Raw genomic sequence first — 20,339 nt, forward strand, 5'->3', positions numbered from 1 at the left:
TGGATTCAGACAATGACATATTTATAAATATTTCTATAACTATGGGTATTTATTTTGGAAAAGGAGATTCAGTATAAATTGTGGAATTTAGCCATATTAATCTCATTGTTCTCAGTTGTCAAATAATTACGAAATTCTGTATAGCTTCATCCTAAAAAATAAAACATTTGAAAAATAGATGTTATTTTGTTTTGCTTCTGTTATATAAAAATATTTAGAATTATGGTTTTGTAGCAGTACTCAAGCATAATGTTTTATTCTGTAGCTCTCATTAGAAGTCTCTGAAATCTTGGGGGTAATTCTTCCTCTCTTACTGTAATTTTGACTAGAGGGTTAAAGCTTAATTGCTGAGTGTTTCAACACTAAAACATTAAATTCATAAATTATCAAGTTTCTAGTTCTATTGAGTGTAACCTTAATAAATCAAACTATCACAATGATGTGAAACACTTCCCCGATTGTAACTGCTTCTTGTCTCCTACTTCCAGCATGTGTGCAGCTCTTACACCTCATACCAAGTCTCTGTGTTAGTTTTTTGTTTCCCAGTGTTTGTTTTCTTATTTGATTATGAGTGCCTAGGAGTTCAGACTCATGTTCTCTCATTGCCTTTTCACTCTGCCTGGTATTATGCTCTGGAGGCAAATCGATGCTCAATGTGCTTTGTTGATTTGGAAATAAAACATGAAGTTGTACATGTAGGCAGGTTAGGGTCAGCAGTGTTTCTTCGTGTTTATTGTTCTTGAGGTGGGAAATGAGGGGATTCTCCTGGGTATTTTCTGTAACCCACAGTTTCTCAAGTAGAGCTTCACTCACTGACATTTATTGCTTTAGTAAGGCAAAGCCTCAAAAAAAGGTGTGGCAAAGAAGATTAAAAAAATAACCTGTGAGTATGACTTGTGGCACTGGCTCAGATGCACTCAATTGCCAAGCACTGTCCTTGAAATGCACCTTTGTTTGGCAAGGTTTGCCAAGCCCCCTGCTATGTGCCGAGCACCATTCTAAGTATTGGGAATACTGTAATTAAATAAACTTCATAAAAATCCTGGCCTCATGGAGTTTATGGTCTAGTAGGAGGAAGCAGCTGGAGAGAGACAAAGAGGCTAAAGTTACACACACACACACACACACACCACACACACACCCCCACCCCCGTAGGACAGAACAGACCAGCAGTGGGAGATGTTTGTGGTGTTTGTTTGCCTGACTGAGGATTACAAGAAGGTGGGAAAAGTGATCAGGAAGCTGTATGGGCAAAGAGCTTTGTCAGCCAGGGAATCCTAAGTGCAAAATCCTGAGTCTGCAGGATACCTGGAGTATTTGAGGGAACAGTGGAGAAGCCAGTGTGGGTGGAAGGAATGAGCGGCAGACCAGCAACAGAGTGGCCAGATCAGGGCAGCCTGCAAGGCCATTGTGAGCACACTGCCTATTAATGGGGAGATGAAAAGTCACTGGGCATTTGCACATCTGACTTGTGTTTTAACAAAATCACTTTGGCTTTGAGATTGAGAATATCTATATATAGCAGGACAAGTAGAAGCCCAGAGCCCTGGTGGAAGGTTACTGCAGCTGGTCTGGGGAGTTGCTGATAGTGCCAGGACTAAGGTGGTACAGGAGAGGTGGTGAGAAGCAAGTGGATTCTGGTAAATTTTGAAGGTGGAGCTGAGGGGATATTCTAATAGATTGAATGTAAATTACATAAGAGAAAGGAGGATTTGAAGCTGTCTTACAGGTTTTTGGCCTGAAAACTGAACAATAAAAGTTGCCATTTCCTCTGAAGCAGCAATTTTGAGAAGAGCAGGTTTGGGATGGAGCCATTGGACTCAGGAGGTCAGTTTTGAACAAATGACAGCTTGAGATCCTATTAGACATGCAAATGGTAAAGAAGTAGGTGGTTGTATATAGTGGAATTAAGAGTAAAGGCTCTGTCTGGAAATTTTAAGTTACATTTAAATCTAAGAATCGCTGGTATATAAATGACACTGCCAACGTGAAACTAGGCAAGTGAGGTGGGGGGAAAGAAGGGGTCCAGGGACTGACTTCAGTCCCACTGTGTTCAGAGGAGGGCAACAGGAGAAATCAGCAAGAAGGACTGGAAAGGGGCTGCTGGAAAATGGAAAGCAGGAAGCCAAGTGGAGGTTGTGCCTGAGGAAAAAAGTGGGAGCTGTCTCAGGTGGTCCTACCGGCTCAGGGTCCTGTGGTGACTGGGGAGCAGCAGGGGTGCAAGTTGCCTAGATAAGTTCAAGAGAAAAGTGGAGATAAGGAGCACAGACAGCTTTCAAAGAGTTTTGGTACATGGCATGCCTACAACAAGACTGAATTTTAAAAGGAAAGCCTCAGGGTGTAATGCAGACTCTTTGCTATTATGATTCCCTTTGACTAGTTACATCTACTATTTAGTTTTAGTCCTTAAATCTCTGATCAGAGTTAAACCTGTGCATATCTGCAATATATGTACCATTTTGCCACCTTTTGGCCTCATAGAAGTTCCTGGTAGGGATTCCAAACTCAGTGTGGGTTATAATGAGAGAGTAGCATAAGGCCTAGGAAAGTCAAAGGAAAGAGATTTGGAAGTGAAACTAAACTAAGTTCATTGAATAGACATGTGGCTCATGTTTGTCTCTCACCATTTGAAGTAGTTTGGTTCTAGTTTGTTCCAGTATACAGAGTCTGCAGGTCAGCAGGACTTTGGTGTGGTGGTCCTGAGCCTCCTTTCTGATTTCCCAGTGAGCCTGCGCTCAGGTTCACCAGTACATGGTTACAGACTTCATTGCTTCCACTGTGAATATTCTGTAATCCTGGGCCAGTGGCTAAGTGGCAAACATGTATAAAATGAGCTTAACCTTGTTAGGAGGGAAAATCTGTATAAAATATAACCACATTAGATTAACCACATAATAAAGCAATAAAGTGATTTATGCTGTTTGGTCATTACCAAGACTTTAATTTCATATTGTTTTTGCTTCAAAGGATAGTCCTAATCAGGTATTGATCTGCCTGTTGGCTTTTTCCATCAGATTGCTACACCTGCCCGCTATACCGCGACTTTGGGAGGAACCTCCCTCACTGTGAAGTATTTACGCAGTCGAGGCTACATGTCAACACCACCCCCTGTGACAGAGTATCTACAGGACAGGATGGAAGAGACAAAGGAACTTCTCACAGAGAAAATGGGAGAGACAAAGGATAGACTCACGGAAAAACTGCAAGAAACCAAAGAAAAGGTTTCTTTTAAGAAAAAAGTGGAATAGGGTGCCTTATGTAATAGGCTATAGATAGTTCTTGCACTTTAACCCTCTGGAGACTATGGACAAAGATACGTGCTCCTAAATATTTTTTTGTAGTATGTTGCCTAAATATGCCAGTTGTCTGAGGGTTAAATAACTAAGATACCTTTTTAGAGTTAAATATCAATGGAAAAAATCTGTGTTTTTTGAAAAGGGAAAAGGAACTGAGTATAAGAATTTCACATCAATGGCAGCATTAAGCAATGGTTAATGTCTTACAAGTCAGAGCTCTTTTTCAAGGTCTTCAGAATGATGCTTGCTTTATGTTTTGTTGCAGTTGATAATTTATACAAAGTAGGTGACTCCTTGAATAACTGATGGGGCCCTGGACAGGATGTTAACACTGGGTCTTCATCTTTATGCTGTTCATGGAGGTTTTAACTGTATTCATTTTTCAGTTGTGGAGACAAACTGTTATCATTGAGACTGCCAGCAAATAAGAGGTTATTTAGTCTTTGTATAAATATAGTATATAGCAGTTACATACCAGTTAAAATAGAGACTTAATATGAAGAAAGGTGAATAGTTTGAGTCACATATATGTGAATAAGATGTATTGACTATATGTAAATGAAAAATTGGCCCTTTAGAAATGATTTTTACCTGAAGCTTATCATAATCAAGTTTTTTAAAGGAAATATATATGGTCATACTACTTTTCCATTTAGAACATAAAAGTAAGTAAATTGTTTGTGTCCTTTTCAACTAATCTTTCAGAGGAAAAGTGACAATAATTATACCTTAAGGTTATGGTTGAAATCAAATATCTTAAGCAGCAACTTAGGCTTGTGGTTCTTAGGCAGACACAGGTCTGGAGGAGGGTAAAGGGTTCCAGCTGAGGAACTGCTGAGGGTTGCCCTGCCTCCAAGACAGCCTTTGTCTCCACAAGCCAGCACCTTCTCCCAGTGTCTTCATTTCAGAGTTGACGCTGGTTTCATAATGGAATAAATTTGTAAATTGCAGCTGCTCCTTTTCCCCTCATATTGAAATATCCTTGCCTGAGCATTTCACTTGAATTTTTTTTTAATAGCAAAACTATCATTAAATGATCTGCTTAGAATGAAATTAAGCTGGTGTCAGATGTCAAAGTTGCTATGATGGTGTGGGTATGTTTGAGGATGGGTGTCTCTCTTTCCTTTTACTCCATTTCCTTTGGTTCTAACCCTTGAATTGGTATCTGAAGAGGGAATGGGCTCTATCTAGATCATCTTTGTTTTGAGTGTCTGGTAAACGGAGAGACAGTCAGAGGCCCTGGCAGAAACAGCCCTGCAGGGATCAGTGCTCATCAGCAGGATTTTCTGTTAAATACTTAGTATGGCCAAATTTAGAAAATACTTTTTAAAGGGAAAAAAGTTTACATTTGAAACATCTGATTCCCATTATATTGGAAGCATCTCCATTATATTGGAGCATGTTTTAATTTACTATCTTGTGGTTGTACAGAGCGGTGAGGGGTCTGATCATACAGTCCTGATCAGGTAGAATGGCTTGTCTTCATGGCATGATTTCAAATTAACAGCACATTTTCAAATCTAAACACAACATGTTTTAGCTTGTTTTATTAAGTAATTGATATGTTTGCAAATATGACATGGTAAGAATCTACAAATTTCTTGTTTTTATTTTTTAACCATTTGAGACTATGCCTGTGTTTTTAAAATCTTGTGTTTTATGTAACTCTTTCTTCTAAATCAATTTCTAAATATGTGAAAACTCTTTTCACATTGCACAGGGCATATTTTCCACTGGGGATGAATTGTGGTTTCGTAAAGTCACTGAGACTAAATTTTCCTTTTCCTGGCTATCTACCTTCTTCTGTTCAGTCCATTTGAGTTTTGTTGCCATCCAAATTGGGTTGTGTTTATCCAGCTATAGAAAGTGAGATGCTGATGAGTGCTTTGGAATTCTCTAGTAAAATATTCTCTGAAGATGTGAGAAATTTTTCTGTCATCATTTGGCATCAGGAATATTTGTATCATGTCAAATGCTGTTGGGAGCATATTGCTAACCTAGTTCTTCAGGCACAATACAGTAGCTTAAAAGGGTGATACCTGTAATGGGTTGTTTGGGTGCTAATCCTAGGGTAACAGAATATAGTGATGTGTATCAACTTAAATGAATTATCAATTTATATAGTAAATGCATGTAGTTTGCTATATATAATAAACCCTATTTCATTTACAGTAAGCCTCAGACTGTTTTAATTCGCGCATAACTTCTCTGAGCTGGGAGGCAGAGCCCCTCCAGTGTTGGCCGTGCTTGTCTGTGTTTAAGCAGGATGTGTTGACAGGAGGAGTGGGACTGACTGAGACTGAACTCACATGAAATGGGTAACTAAATTAATAATTGAAAGCCGATTAGTAATCAAAATGAAAAATAGATGAAGTCAGAGACTTAGTTATTCAAGAATAATAGCAAAACCAACCTTTGAAGTACCAAAGATGTCTTTTACTGGAACACCTTGCATACAACAGAGTACAGTTTACAGATTTAAAAAAAGGAGAAAAAAAAAGGTATATACTGAGGTCACCTTCCCCCCAGTAGGGAAAATAATAAAATTATTCCTTCAAAGATAATCCTCAGTTTTTTTTGATATTACAAAGATGAAATGCAACTATTAGCTGTCTTATTTCAGTGATCTTAGAAGATAATTCCAGGGATTTTAAAGATCTTAGTAGTTTGGGCAGAGCAGGTGTTTGAAGAAAAGCAAGTTGTCTATTAACCAATCCAGATGTTGTAAACAGCGCTATTGTAGCATATAGTAGATCTAGTGACTAGTGAAATGGACAGAAGTTGATTTTAGTAAATGAGACAGAAAAAGTACATCTTCCCTGATACTTTTGAAGTAATCATTTTTATAAAATGTATTTTTGAGATACATATTTTCTGAATTAATTCTCTCTGAAAAATACTTGTTTTCCTGGTAATGTAGACATACTGCTTCAGTTGGTCACAGCTCATTTTTTGAAGTGGGGTCCTTCATTTATTTCAGATTTTCCAAACTTTGAGTCTCCAGAAAGTCTAAACTAAAGTAGATTAAGTGTTACAATGTTGGTTTGAGGTATTTAGGGGCATTTAAAGCTTAATTCTTAATTGACTTCATCCATGCCATGGTCTACAATGTGTCAGATCATGTCAGCCGAGATGCCAAAGTAACACAGGAGCATTAGATAGAAAAGTGTGAGCATCTCCACCATCTTGGTGTTTAACCACCTGACCCAGAAAGCTTTAGAACCAGAATTGGGCAATTTTAATTATGCATTTTGTGAAATACGAACTTTGGCAGTCTTTCTTGGTCCCTGTGTATGCTGTAAAATATCAAGTTAGCACTAAATGGGATTCCAAAAGATTGTACCCTGTGTATCTCTGAAGGTACAGTAGAGTCAAGACTTCATTCTTCCCTTAAAGATTTAATGTACTACGGGCCCACTCCTTCCCAGAATTCATCTTCAGCCATGAATTTTAACCTGGCCTTCTGATTCTTGAGAAATCATTCTCCTGCATTTTGAGCTTATAACTTATTTTTGAGAAATTCTGAGTGAGGCATTTGGATACAATTTTTCCCTCTTGAGATTTTTCCTTAGTGATTTTTGTGTCAAGTTGCTTCATTTTAGCTAGTCAGAACAAATTTTTGATTGTTTTGCTTTTTCAAGGTTAGGTTTTGAAAATAAAACTGTTTTCCTCCTATGCATCATTGGTAGTCACCAACAATAATAATTACAGATCATAATTATCCTGTGGGAATTATCTGGCTATTTTGATAAAAATTATCTTAGTAGAAAGAATGCATCTTGATTTCAGAGACTTTTATGGCTAAATACAATATTAAGCCTACTCTTTATTCTGAGGACATTACTGGACAGTCATGGGGAAGTGCCCAGCAAGCCAAGGTTCATTCCCAGAGTGTGGCAGCTTCTCTTTGCAGATAAAAGTGCTCGCAGAGAACACCCTGGAAGGGAGTGCTTTGCTCCCTTGCTTTTTATCTGGAACAGCATGGTCTGTAAGAAAAGTCATAGGACGGTTCAAAGATGTTCCACATGCTGCCCAAACACATCTTCATTCTTCCTGAAACAATTGCATAGACCTTTTCATCCATCTTTCCTTCCTTCTCCCTCCCTTTATCCAGCTTCTGTTTTGAATTTTGACCCCTTGATAGAGTACTATGAAGTGAGAAAGAAAAAGGTGAGTGTGCACATGTGTGCCTGATGGTGCTGTGCACACCACTTCTCCCTCCATCTCTAGTGGGCAGATCATGTGGCCCATCCTTCCAGAAGAGTGGGCCAGCAAACTTGCTGCTGTCCCTCACCTTTTTAATCAAATGCATGGCTAAAGTCGCCTTGTACTCTGTTTTCATAATTCCATAAAGGTTACTCTGTGGACATGACAGTTTATTTTCCATAAAGACTACTCTAAGCATATGACATATGGAATTAAAGTGATTCTGTATCATCATTATACCAGTTAGATGTCTTAGCTCCTTAAAACTAAATTAAGTATTTTTTTCTTTTGGTATCATTAATATACAATTACATGAGCAACATTATGGTTACTAGACTCCCTCCATTATCAAGTCCCCACCACCCATTACAGTTGCTGTCTGTCAGCATTGTAAGATGCTATTAGAATCACTACTTCTCTGTGTTATACTGCCTTCCCCGTGCTCCCCCCTCCCCACATTATGTGTGCTAATCATAATGCCCCTTTTTTTCCTTATCCCTCCCTTCCCACCCATCCTCCCCAGTCCCTTTCCTTTGGTAACTGTTAGTCCATTCTTGGGTTCTGTTGCTGTTTTGTTCCTTCAGTTTTTTCTTTGTTCTTATACTCCACACATGAGTGAAATCATTTGATACTTGTCTTTTCCACCTGGCTTATTTCACTGAGCTTAATACCTGCTAGCTCCATCCATGTTGCAAATGGTAGGATTTGTTTTCTTATGGATGAATAATAGTCCATTGTGTATATGTATCACATCTTCTTTACCTATCTACTGATGGGACACTTACGTTGCTTCCATATTTTGGCTATTGTAAATAGGGCTGCAATAAACATAGGTGTGCATATGTCTTTTTCAAACTGGGCTCCTGCATTCTTAGGGTAAATTCCTAGGAGTGGAATTCCTGGGTCAAATAGTATTCCTATTTTGAGTTTTCAGAGGAACTTCCATACTGCTTTCCACAATGGTTGAACTAATTTACATTCCCACCAGCAGTGTAGGAGAGCTCCCCTTTCTTCACATCCTCACCAACATTTGTTGTTTGTCTTGGATGGTGGCCATCCTAACTGGTGTGAGGTGATATCTCATTGTAGTTTTAATTTGCATTTCTCTGATGATTAGCAATGTGGAGCACCTGTTCATATGCCTGTTGGCCATCTGCATTTCTTTCTTTGGAGAAGTATCTGTTCAGATCCTCTGCCTATTTTTTAATTGGATTATTTGCTCTTTGTTTCTTAAGGTGCTTGGGCTCTTTGTATATTATGGATGTCAACCCCTTATCGGATATGTCATTTATGAATATATTCTCCCATACTGTAGGACACCTTTTTGTTCTACTGATGGTGTACTTTGCTGTACAGAAGCTTTTTTGTTTGATATAGTCCCATTTGTTCATTTTTGCTTTTGTTTCCCTTGCCTGTTTATGAAGAAGTTGCTCATCTTTATGTCCAAGAGAGTATTGCACATAGACACATAGGTTTCTGCTGAGAAGTCTGATGATAGCCTAATGGGTTTTCCTTTGTAGGTGATCATTTTTCTCTCTCTGGCTGCTTTTAATACTCTGTCCTTGTCTTTGATCTTTGCCATTTTAATTATTATATGTCGTGGTGTTGTCCTCCTTGGGTCCCTTGTGTTGGGAGATCTGTGGACTTCCATGATCTGAGAGGCTTTCCTTCCCCAGGTTTGGGAAGCTTTCAGCAGTTATTTCTTCAGAGATACTTTCTGTCCCTTTTTCTCTCTCTTCTTCTTCTGGTACCCCTATAATATGAATATTTTTCTGTTTGGATTGGTCACACAGTTCTCTTAATATTCTTTCATTCCTAGAGATCCTGTTATCTCTCTCTACCTCAGCTTCTCTGTATTCCTGTTCTCTGATTTCTATCCATTAACAATCTCTTGCACCTCATCCAGTCTGCTCTTAAGTCCTTCCATTGTTTGTTTCATTTCTGTTATCTCCCTCCTGAATTCATCCCTTAGGTCTTCCATATTTCTCTTTAGCTCCATCAGCATGCTTATGACTTTTATTTTGAATTCTTTTTCAGTAAGATTGGTGTTTTCGGTCTCACCAGGCCCTCTCTCTAGTGTTTGAGGGGTTTTGGACTGAACAAGGTTCTTGTGCCTTTTCGTGGTGGTGGGAGTGGTCGCCAGTGAGTAGCACATGTGTCAGCTAGGAGAACAAAGTCCCTTCCTGCTTGCTGGTCTTCTTGCTGTCTCCGCTGCCTGTGCCCGTCAACTGCACTCAGGGAGCAGCCTCTGGGTTAATTCCCTGAGGTGCCGTGGGCTGGGCGGTCCTCAGGATGGCCTAGGGCACTGGCGGGGGTTCACTGCGAGAACAGAGCCCTTTCTTGCTTCCTGGACTCTGTGCCGGTTTCCTTACTCTGTGTCGGTGATCCAGGCTTAAGGGTGGCCTCTGGGTTAACCCCCTGAGCTGCCATGGGTGGTGCAGCCTTTGGGATCGCCTAGGGCAGTGGCTGGGGTTGCAGGTGAGCAATGTGTGTTCACCTTGAGAACAAAGCCCCTTTGTGCCTTCTGGACTGCACGGGTTTCTGCTGTTTGTGCTGGTCAACTGTGCGCACGGGTCAGCCTCTGCGTCTGGCCCGGTTAGCCGCACGCAGGGAGAAGCCTCTGTGGGGTTTCTGTGTGCTCGGCTGCTCCCCTGGCTGTTCTGCAACAATGGCCAGTCAGCTGGTGTGCTTGCAGTGCCGGTGGTGGGGAATGAACGGCAGCCTGCTTATCACCGTGAGGGGCTTTGGAGCTGTATTGCCACCTAGGTGGTTAGGGTTCCTCAAATTCCTTAAAATTCCCAGCCTGCTGGGCTGAGTGTGCCAGGACGATTTTGTCCCCCTGTTAAACCCTTGTCCCTTTAAGACTTCGAAAGCATCCGCTTTTCTTTTGTCCAACGGCAGCCAACTGTGGGAACCTGTTTGCAGTCTTAGTCTCCGATTTTGCTTTCCGTTCCTCTAATATCCAGTACACCATGCAATGTATGTCTGTGCTCCCGGTGCAGATTACTAGGGCTGGTTATTTAGCAGTCCTGTGCTTCCACTCCCTCCCCACTCTTACTCTTTTCCTCCTGCCAGTGAGCTGGATTGGGGGTAGTGCTTGGGTCCTACCAGGTCATGGCTTTGTATCTTACCCTTTTCCGTGAGATGTTGAGTTCTCACAGATGTAGATGTAGCCTCGCTGAAATACTGTATCTTCTGGTCACTCTTTTAGGAATAGTTATGTTTGGTGTATTTTCAAAATATATAAGGTTTTGGGAGGAGACTTCTGCCTCCCTACTCATGTCACCATCTTGAGAATCTCTCCTAATTTAGATATTTTTAAAAAAGAATATACAGCATTTTTTCTTTATACACAAATATCTCAGATATTGCCTTGTACTACCTGTGCACCTCTAAGTATTAGATTTGAGATTCCGTAATCACTGAACCATGTCTTGGCTAATTTGTATTTTACTGAATTGAGGCAGTATTTCCCTTGGACACTTAATATGGTGACTTAATTGTCACTGGTGCTTTACTTCCCCAAAAATTGTGGTTACTTAGTTCTCTCTTGTGCTAAGGGGACCAGAAGCACAGGCTGTAAAGTCCTCATATACCAGAGGTTCTGACTGTGCTAAGCTGCAGGTGTAGATAGAATTACAGCGCTTGGTTGCTATGGTGCTCCATCAACAGGTACTTTTTATTCCCCTGTTAAAGAAGGTACAGGGTGTGGTAGGCTATAATTTGCATTCCTCCTTCTTTGGGTTCAGAAATAAAGGGCAAGCCTTACTTTTCAAAAGAAGTTAAAAGTACTATCAAATACTTTTGTCCACAACACCTATGCAACTTCTGTTGAGAAATCTAGACCATTAGGTAACTGCATCATTTTGGAAGCACTTTAAATTAATAGGAGTTTTCTAAGTCATAAACCTCAGGTGTTCCATAAAGACTACTCGAAGCATATGACATGTGGAGTTGCTTATAGAGAATTTATATAGAATTTTGCCCCTTGTGGTTAGAACATAGTGACCAATATGTTGAAAGAGGCACAGAAGCTGCATCTGAACTTCCGCCTCAACTTTGGTTTGGTATTCGTCCTCTGGTGCCAGGTATTAAGATAAAGTAAGTCCATGCTTTGGGACTTCTGAAGTGTTTTGGAGCTAAAGGCAGTTTATTAACATCATTTTTCCTCTACTGGTGTCTTTCATCTTTTGGCTTTTAATAATTTTTCTTCAACTGTTACATTCTGTTGTTTTCATCTTTTTTTCTTTAGTGACAGAAAGGGGAAAAAGTAGCTATTTTGTTGTGTCATTTCTGATTACAGTAAGGAAGCATTCGTTTCTCATGCTCCAGCTTCATTTTCCTCCCAGACTACAAGATGGGACGTTTGCTGTGGCCTCAGTGCTAGCATCTTATTACTATTTAGATTGATCTTGGCAAAGCAGTTAGTAGCTCTTTTGAAACACCTAAATCCATTCCTTGAGAGTAAGTAATCAAAACTTTGGTAATTAGATCTAGCCTTTATTCATCTGTGCATGTTTAACATTTCATATATCCAAAGAGGATTTGACCTCAGGAAATTCCCCATTGCCCCTTGATAAAAAGGGAGTTTGCTCTTTCCTGTTGCCTCTGTGGGGGAGTCATGACCCTGGTCATGATGTCTGAGCCTGTACTTGGGGCACACTTGGAGCCAGCTCAGGTTGGAATTTTCCACTTATGTGGGGCCAATCACCGGGACATATGAAGCGATCAGAGAAGCTGGCATTTGTAGAAAATTTTAACACTGAGAAGTTCAGTATATCCTGGACTAAGAACTATAAGGTTTCACCAAAGGACACAGGCTGGCCTCTCTGAATCCCAAGGAAATGACCAATCCTAAACCCTGGCAACTTGGGAGCAGCTCTGAAACAGCGTGAAGTGTCACAGAGAAAAGCTGTGTTCTTCAGTGTCTTGTCGTTGGGGCCCACTATGGAGGGCACAGTGTCTAATGGCCTTGAGAGGCTAAAGCTTGCTGTGCTGCATTTGCCTCATGTCCCTCTGTCACTCACATGTGGGTAGCATGCATGCCTACTTCTCATCAGCCAGAGAGGGAGAAGCTGACCTGCTTCTGTCATGGACGGCAGACCCTCCATCCGAATGCAGAGGACTGAGGGGCTGGAGCGTCTCACCTTCCCTGTCCTCAGGCTGTGCTTGGCTGATGCACTTACAGAGTCCAGCAAGTGGTGGGAGAACTTCTAGTCAGTGATGGAGAATAGATGTGTTCATCTGAGGCTTAAAGGAGGTTGACAGTAAGGCAGAAGGTGAGTCCTCCTAGATGGTGTTGCAGAAGACAGTGATTGTGTCCATGAAGCAAAGGAAAATGAAGACCATGGTGTGGGTTCTAGCTACAAAAAGGGAGAGGAGCCCTGAAGTGCAAGATCCCAGCACTTGGATCCTGAAGGTTATCCAGGGTCTACTTCAGGCCTAGACAGGGGAGGTGACGGAAACTCTAAGGGCAGTCAGTATTAACCAATCTCCACACCATCACCAGCCCACCTTCCCAGAAAGAAAGCCAGAGAAGGAGAAAAGATTGGGGGAGCGGCAAGGCAGGGAAGGAAATTATTTTTAATTATTCTGTCTTTGGAGTTTTATAGTTTATTATTAAGGCTCTACAACCTCCTTGCCCACCCCACATGGTGTGGCTCATTAACCAAAAAAAATCTAGGTCTAGATTAATGGGGAGAGAAATGTGTGTTTTACTTATATCCTATAGAAAGGAAGGTTGGGCCTCGTGCTGTAGTCTTTACCTTGACATTGGGTACTCCAACCCTATGTGGTACTAATTAAAATTTGTGCCTGCTTTTTTTTCCCCCCCAATTTTATTGAGAAATAATTGACTTACATCACTGTACAAATTTAAGGCACACAGCATGATGGTTTCATTTACATGTTCTGTGAAATGATTACCACAATTGTTTCAGTTAACATCCATCATTTCATACTGATAAAGTAAAAAGAAAAATAAGTTTTCCTTGTGATAAAAACTATTAGAATCTACTCTCAATAACTCTGCTGTATATCATACAGCAATGGTAACTATAGTTGTCATGTACATTATATCACTAGTACTTATAATGAAGTTTGTACCTTTGGAGCCCCTTTTTTCCATTTCCCTGCCCCCAACCTCTGGCAACCACAAGTCTCTGAACTCTTTGAATTTGGTGTTTATTCTAGATTCCACCATATAAGTGAGATCATACAGTGTTTGTCTCTGACTTACTTCAATTAGCATAATTCCCTCAAGGTCCATCCATGTTGTCATAAATGGCAATTTTCCCTCTTTATGGCTGAGTAATATTCCATTGTGTATAATACCATCTCTTCTTTATTCATTCATCCATTGATGGACTTGCAGGTTGTTTCCATGTCTTGGCTATTGTTAAGTAATGCTGCTATTTCCTCTGGATATATTCCCAGAGGTGGAATTACTGGATCATATAGTTCTGTATTTTACTTTTTGAGGAACCTCCATACTGTTCCCATAGTGGCTGCACTAATTTACATTTCCACCAGCAGTTTGGAAGGGCCTCCTTTTCTCCACATCTACACTGGCATTTGTTATCTTGTATCTTTTTGTTGATGGTCATTCTGAGAGGTGTGAGGCCAGATTATCTTGTGGTTTTAATTTGCATTTCCCTAATGACAAGTGATGTTAAGCATCTTTTCATGTACCTGTTGACCATTTGTGTATCTTTGGAAAAGTGAGTGTTTTGTCCATTTTTTAATTGGATTATTTGTTTGCTATTGAGTTATGTGTTTTTAATATATTTTGGATATAACCCCTTATGAGGTACATGGTTTGCAAATATTTTTTCCCATTCCATACGTTGTCTTTTCACTTTGTTGGTTTCTTTTGCTGTGAAGAAGATTTTAGGCTTGATGTAATCCCACCTGTTTATTTTTTATTTTGTTGCTTGTGCTTTAGGTACCATAGCCAAAAATCATTACCAAGAGCAATGCCAGGGAGCATCTTTTCTATGTTTTTGTTCATGTTTTTAGGTTATTATATTTAAGGCTTTAAGCCATTTCCAGTTAATTTTAGTGAGTGGTGTAAGATAGGGCTCAAGTTCCATTCTTTCACATGTGAATGCCCAATTATCTCAGCACCATGTATTGAAGAAACTGTCTTTTCTCCACTGAGTATTCTTGGCTCTCCTGTCAAATGCTAGTTGACCATATATGTATGGGTTTATTTTTAGACTCTTAATTCTTTTTCATTGGACTATTTGTCTGTTTGTATGATGCCATTACCATACTGTTTTAATTACTATAGCTTGAAATCAGAAAGTGTGATGCCTCCTGCTTTGTTCTTCTTAAGATTTCCTTGTTTTTTTGAGGTTGTTTGTGGTTCCATACAGAATATAAAGCAAAATTGGTATCCTGATAGGGATTGTATTGATTCTGTATGGAACCACAAACAACCTCAAAAAAACAAGGAAATCTTAAGAAGTATTTAGTAGTAGTGACTTTTAGTAGTATTGACACTTTAAAAATATTAATTCTTCCAGTTCATGAACATGGGATACCTTTCCATTTACTGTATCTTCTCTGATTTCTTTCATCAATGTCTTATAATTTCCTTAGTTATAAGACATGTAACTTTCACCTCCTTAGTTAAATTTATTTATTGTTTTAAAACACTTTAAATTTGTTTTGTTAAGTATTTTTTTAGTTGGCGAGGCTGTGGAGAAAGGGGAACCCTCCTACACTGCTGGTGGGAATGTAAACTTGTTCAACCATTGTGGAAAGCAGTATGGAGGTACATCAAAATGCTCAAAACAGACATACCATTTGACCCAGGAATTGCACTCCTAGGAATTTACCCTAAGAATGCAGCAATCAAGTATGAGAAAGACCAATGTACCCCTATGTTTATCGCAGCACTATTTACAATAGCCAAGAATTGGAAGCAACCTAAATGTCCATCGATAGATGAATGGATAAAGAAGATGTGGTACATATACACAATGGAATACTACTCAGCCGTAAGAAAAGGGCAAATCCAACCATTTGCAGCAACATGGATGGAGCTGGAGGGTATTATGCTCAGTGAAACAAGCCAAGCAGAGAAAGAGAAATACCAAATGATTTCACTCATCTGTGGAATATAAGAACAAAGGAAAAACTGAAGGAACAAAACAGCACCAGAATCACAGAACTCAAGAATGGACTAACAGGTACCAAAGGGAAAGGGACTGGGGAGGATGGGTGGGTAGGGAGGGATAAGGGGGGGCAGTAAAAGAGGGGTATTAAGATTAGCATCCATAGCGGGGTGGGAGAAAGGGGAGGGCTGTACAACACAGAGAAGACAAGTAGTGATTCTACAACAGTTTGCTACGCTGATGGACTGACTGTAAAGGAGTATATAGGGGGGACCTGGTATAGGGGAGAGCCTAGTAAACAAAGTATTCGTCATGTAAGTGTAGATTAATGATTAAAAAAAAAAAAAAAAAAAAGCAGTTCCTATGTGGTGACCTCTAATGAGTTCTACACAATGATATAAAGGGCATATAAAAGTGTAGGCAAAGGGTCTGTTTGTGTTTATACAGAGGATCAAAGCCTAATTTGGCTACCCCGAAAATGAACTAAGATACGATATGAAAAAGAACTTCCAACATCAGCAATCTCGGGAAGACTCATGACAGAAGATGATCAGCAAAAAAAAAAAAAAAAAAACTCCAACAAAGATCCACGCACTGTCACAGGTGTAGATGCACTCATCCCACCAGTTCCTGGACTTGCCATGGGAATGATGAAGGAGATATCTAAGCTGGCCTGTGCATACAGTAAAACAAAAAATTGGACTGGATCTATACTGTTGGAACTCAACCAAGAATTAGGAGAAGTGCAAATTGTAGCACTCCAAAATCTTACAACCACAGACTATTTATCGTTAAAAGAACATACGGGATATGAACAGTCCCCAGGAATGGGTTGTTCTAGTTTATCTGAATTATCTCAGACTGTTTAAGTTCAGTCGGACAATATCCACCATATCATAGATAAGTTTTCACAAATGCCTAAGGTGCCTAACTGGTTTTCTTGGTTTCACTGGAGATGGCTGGTAATTACAGGTATGCTTTGGTTAGGTAACTATATTCCTATTATGTTAATGTGTGTACACAATTTAATTAGTAGTTTAAAACCTATCCATGCTGAAGTTACTCTACAAGAAGATATGTCAAAGAAATAATCAATCTTCCCATGTTTTCTTCTGCCTGCTACTTCTATAGCTTTTCTTCTTCCTACCTAATCACAACCTTTAAATAGAACTCGTGCCTCATGTCGAATTTACCGAGTATCATAATTCTTCCAAGTGGCAAAGACACCTCAAGACAAATGCTGGGCATAGAAGCCACAGGGCGTAAATATGCAAAGAAGTAAAAAGCTAACCTTTTCAAACAATAAGGCTTCTCTCTCACTTACCAACTTCACATTTCCCTGTATGGCCCCGGAAGATGACTGGTTAGCCAGAGACGGGTAAGATTCCTCAAGGGAGGAACAACCTAAGACAGGCACAGTCGCAGGGGGCCAGCTGGTGAGAAAATGGGGAGCAGCAGAGGTGAGGCTTAGAACCTCCCCCCTCATGTTCTGAGAGAAATCTTCTGCATACATGGATGTTTATTGCCCTCGTCTAGCTCGGATTAACACATAGTCTACAGGCACACACCTGATCATCTACATTTGCTCTCTTACAACACTAAACTCTGTTTTCTACCTTTATCTCGTATCTACCTACTTCAGCATTTTATTAAAAATAATAATAATAGAGAAATGTGGTATCCACATATAAATCAAGTTTAAAAATCAAATGAATATTCATATTTGAACTGACTGTGTATAGTTCATAATGCATGAACAAAACCGAAAGCTTCTGTGATGACTGCCCTTGCACTGCTCACCATGTAACTTATTCACTGTGTAAGAATTTGTACTCCATGTAAGAATTTGTTCGTTATGCATCAGAAGATTGGAGACTGACGAAAATTAGGCTTGGGGTGGATTAATGATTGTGCATTGAGTATTGACCCCCCTATACAGAAATTTATTGTGGTTAACAACTATTTGATCAATAAATATGAGAGATGCCCTCACAAAATATATATATATATATATATATATATATATATATATATATATATATATAAACACACTTCCAATTGTAAAATAAATAAGTAACCGGGATGTAATGTATAGCATAAGGAATATAGTCAAAATATTGTAACAACTTGGTATGGTGATAGCTGGTACCTAGAATTATCATGTATATAAATGTTGAATCACTGTGTTGTACACCTGAAACTAATATAATGTAATACTGTTGTCAATTACCCTTCAATAAAAAAAAAAAGCAAAAAAAAAAAAAAAGTATTTTTTTAATGCTTTGTATATGGGATTTGTCAGAAAATTTGTTGTTAGTGTATAGAAATGCTACTGATTTTTGTATGTTAATTTTGTTTTCTTGAAACTTCACTGAATTCGTTGATTTTGTTCATCTTTCAAGGAACCAACTCTTAGTTCTATTAAATCTTTTCTATTATTTTTGTGTTCTCTATTTAATTTATTTCTGCTTTAACCTTTATTATTTCCTTCCTTCTGTTAACAGTGGGCTCAGTTTGTTCTTTTTCTATTTTATGTTGTTTATTTGGGATCTTTCTTGTTAATGTAGGTGTTTATTTCTATGAACTTCCCTCTTAAAACTGCTTTGGCTGCATCTCATAAGTTCTGGTATGTTGAGTTCCCATTTGTGTTTCTCTCAAGAAACTTTTTTATTTCCCCTGTAATTTATTCTGGTGTGTTTTTGTCACTGGCACTTTAAGCTACAGTGGTTGGTGTAGAGAGCATTCCAAAGCAAACTGCTATATACATGTCTGTAGTAATTGGACAAAATATTTTTAAAATTAAATCTGCAATAAAGTTAGAGCAATGGCAGCTCCCTTGGTCAAGGGCCCTGCATGGCAAGCACACACCATCCTCCAGTCTTCCTATCAGTGCTCCTACTGAATAGGTGATATTTAAAGACAACCGTCTGCCAGAGACAATAATTTGAGATCAACTTACTATTTGAACCACTGAGGTATATAGGCTCCAAAGCCCTTTAACTGTAAGGAGGAAATCTCACAGAAGTGGGACAGATTCTAAATCGTCTAGAGTCCCATGCTGAAGATGGGAGTGACCAACAGAGTCCACGCCTAGGCAGCAGCTCAGGGTGGAGAGCAGGCAAGGGCCTGGGGTCACCTGGCGCACCACAATCAGAGAGACAGCATTTGTACTGTGATTTCAAATTAGGCTCACTCTGCTGTGTGGATTGCTGGAATATTTTGTGCTTACAGATGCCTGGTAACAGGAGCAAATGGCTTGTACATGAAGTTATACAGGAGTTAATGTATACAGCTCTTTGTAAGTGTATATACCTCTTCCTGGCAAGGCTGTTTGAAAGTCTATGTTTCAGTCACCACTATGCTATGTTCAAATGATTAAAACCATAGTTTTTGCACTTACGATTTTTTAGAACGGTGAGAGTATAGAGTAAGATTTGTGTTACTAGGGCAGCAGCTGAAGTCTGCACGGACACATCTGTGAACAAAACTTGACAAATGCGAACATTTTACTTTTTGGCTATTTTTAAATGTACGTTTAAATTAGACTCCATTCAAAGCAGAACAGTGTAATGAGAGAAATGGAATTATTATGTTCCAAATATCAGACTCATTATCAACTGTTATTTGCAAGTATCATTGTGGGGTTAGAATGCAGTGTTTATTCCAAAGCTCACCATGAGTGATCTCTGCAAGAGGGCGCTCCAAGCTTGCTTTGCATTTCTAAATGACCCCTGAAGGGGTAGGGGGAGTCAGCAGCTTTGCTGTTTCACAAATGACCTGATGAGCAGAGTAAGTTGATGCAGGAAAGCCAGATTGGAGGGGTCTGGAGTCTGTGCAGGCGTGTTTCAGCAGCACAGAAGCACCTTGACTCCCATGTTCCCTGCATAGGGCTAGGGAGTGCAGGCAGAGCGCATGGTGAGCGAGAGATGGTGATGGGTGGCCCGTAGGTCCTATACTGAGCCAAGCCTACCTGAGCAAACAGTGGGTCCGGAACCTGGTGTTTCCCACCAAGCCACAGCACCTGGCACTTCTGAGGATCTGCCCAGTGTTGTGTGTGCTGCCCCAGGGGTGTGAGAGCCCCACCCCTGTCTCAGTAGCTACTTTGATTTCAGCTCCTTGTGACTGTGCAGCTTCCTGGCCTGGGTTGCCTTGTTTTTCTGCCTTAGGGCACCTTCTCAAGTCTTCAGAGCCCCAGGATGACTGGAAAGATATTCCCCAGGGCAATGTTCATTAACTGGAGATTGGTGCTCCCACCTCCCCTCCCGCAAAGGTGCCCCTCTGGTTTCTTGGCACAGTGTGGAGACCAGCACCAGTCCCCTCTACTGTCCTGTCACTGCTCCCTCATTCTCCTGCTTCCTCCTCTGGGAGCAGCTCCCAGATAAGCTACCTGCATTGAGATCCTTGACTCAACTTTGCTCCCAGGTGACACCAGGTATGTCTATACCTTGTGGCAGATGAGGTGGGAGGGACTCTTTCATGTTATGGCAAGCAGACGCCATGGTTTACTGAATAGGATCCATCGAGTATGAATCTCAAGCTCTGTATTCCCTTTTTCCTTCTGTGCAGAACTTTTTCCACAAGGAAAGTTGATCCTAGCTTTAGCTTCACTCAGGGATAGTAAGTTTGGGGAATATTTTTTAACATTCCTTGAATGATCTGCTGAGTAAGAGATTTTAGAATTTATTCCAGAGGATACTGTGGCTTATTAGCAACTATT

At 40.0% G+C, this 20,339-nt stretch overlaps 1 protein-coding gene across 2 annotated transcripts in view; it reads left to right on the plus strand.

Annotated features, from left to right (window-relative positions):
- The window catches only part of FAM210A (family with sequence similarity 210 member A), a 52,363-nt gene extending 46,896 nt beyond the window's left edge, over positions 1-5,467 (plus strand). For both annotated transcript variants that reach the window (XM_057504020.1, XM_036897260.2), the window contains exon 4: positions 3,015-5,467. In XM_057504020.1, the coding sequence (XP_057360003.1) occupies positions 3,015-3,248 (234 nt within the window). In that variant the 3' untranslated portion in view covers positions 3,249-5,467. The remainder of the gene's footprint in view (positions 1-3,014) is intronic.
- Positions 5,468-20,339: the final 14,872 nt, after the last annotated feature.

Source organism: Manis pentadactyla, chromosome 6 (genome assembly GCF_030020395.1).
Source record: "Manis pentadactyla isolate mManPen7 chromosome 6, mManPen7.hap1, whole genome shotgun sequence".
NCBI classification, from domain to species: domain Eukaryota; kingdom Metazoa; phylum Chordata; class Mammalia; order Pholidota; family Manidae; genus Manis; species Manis pentadactyla.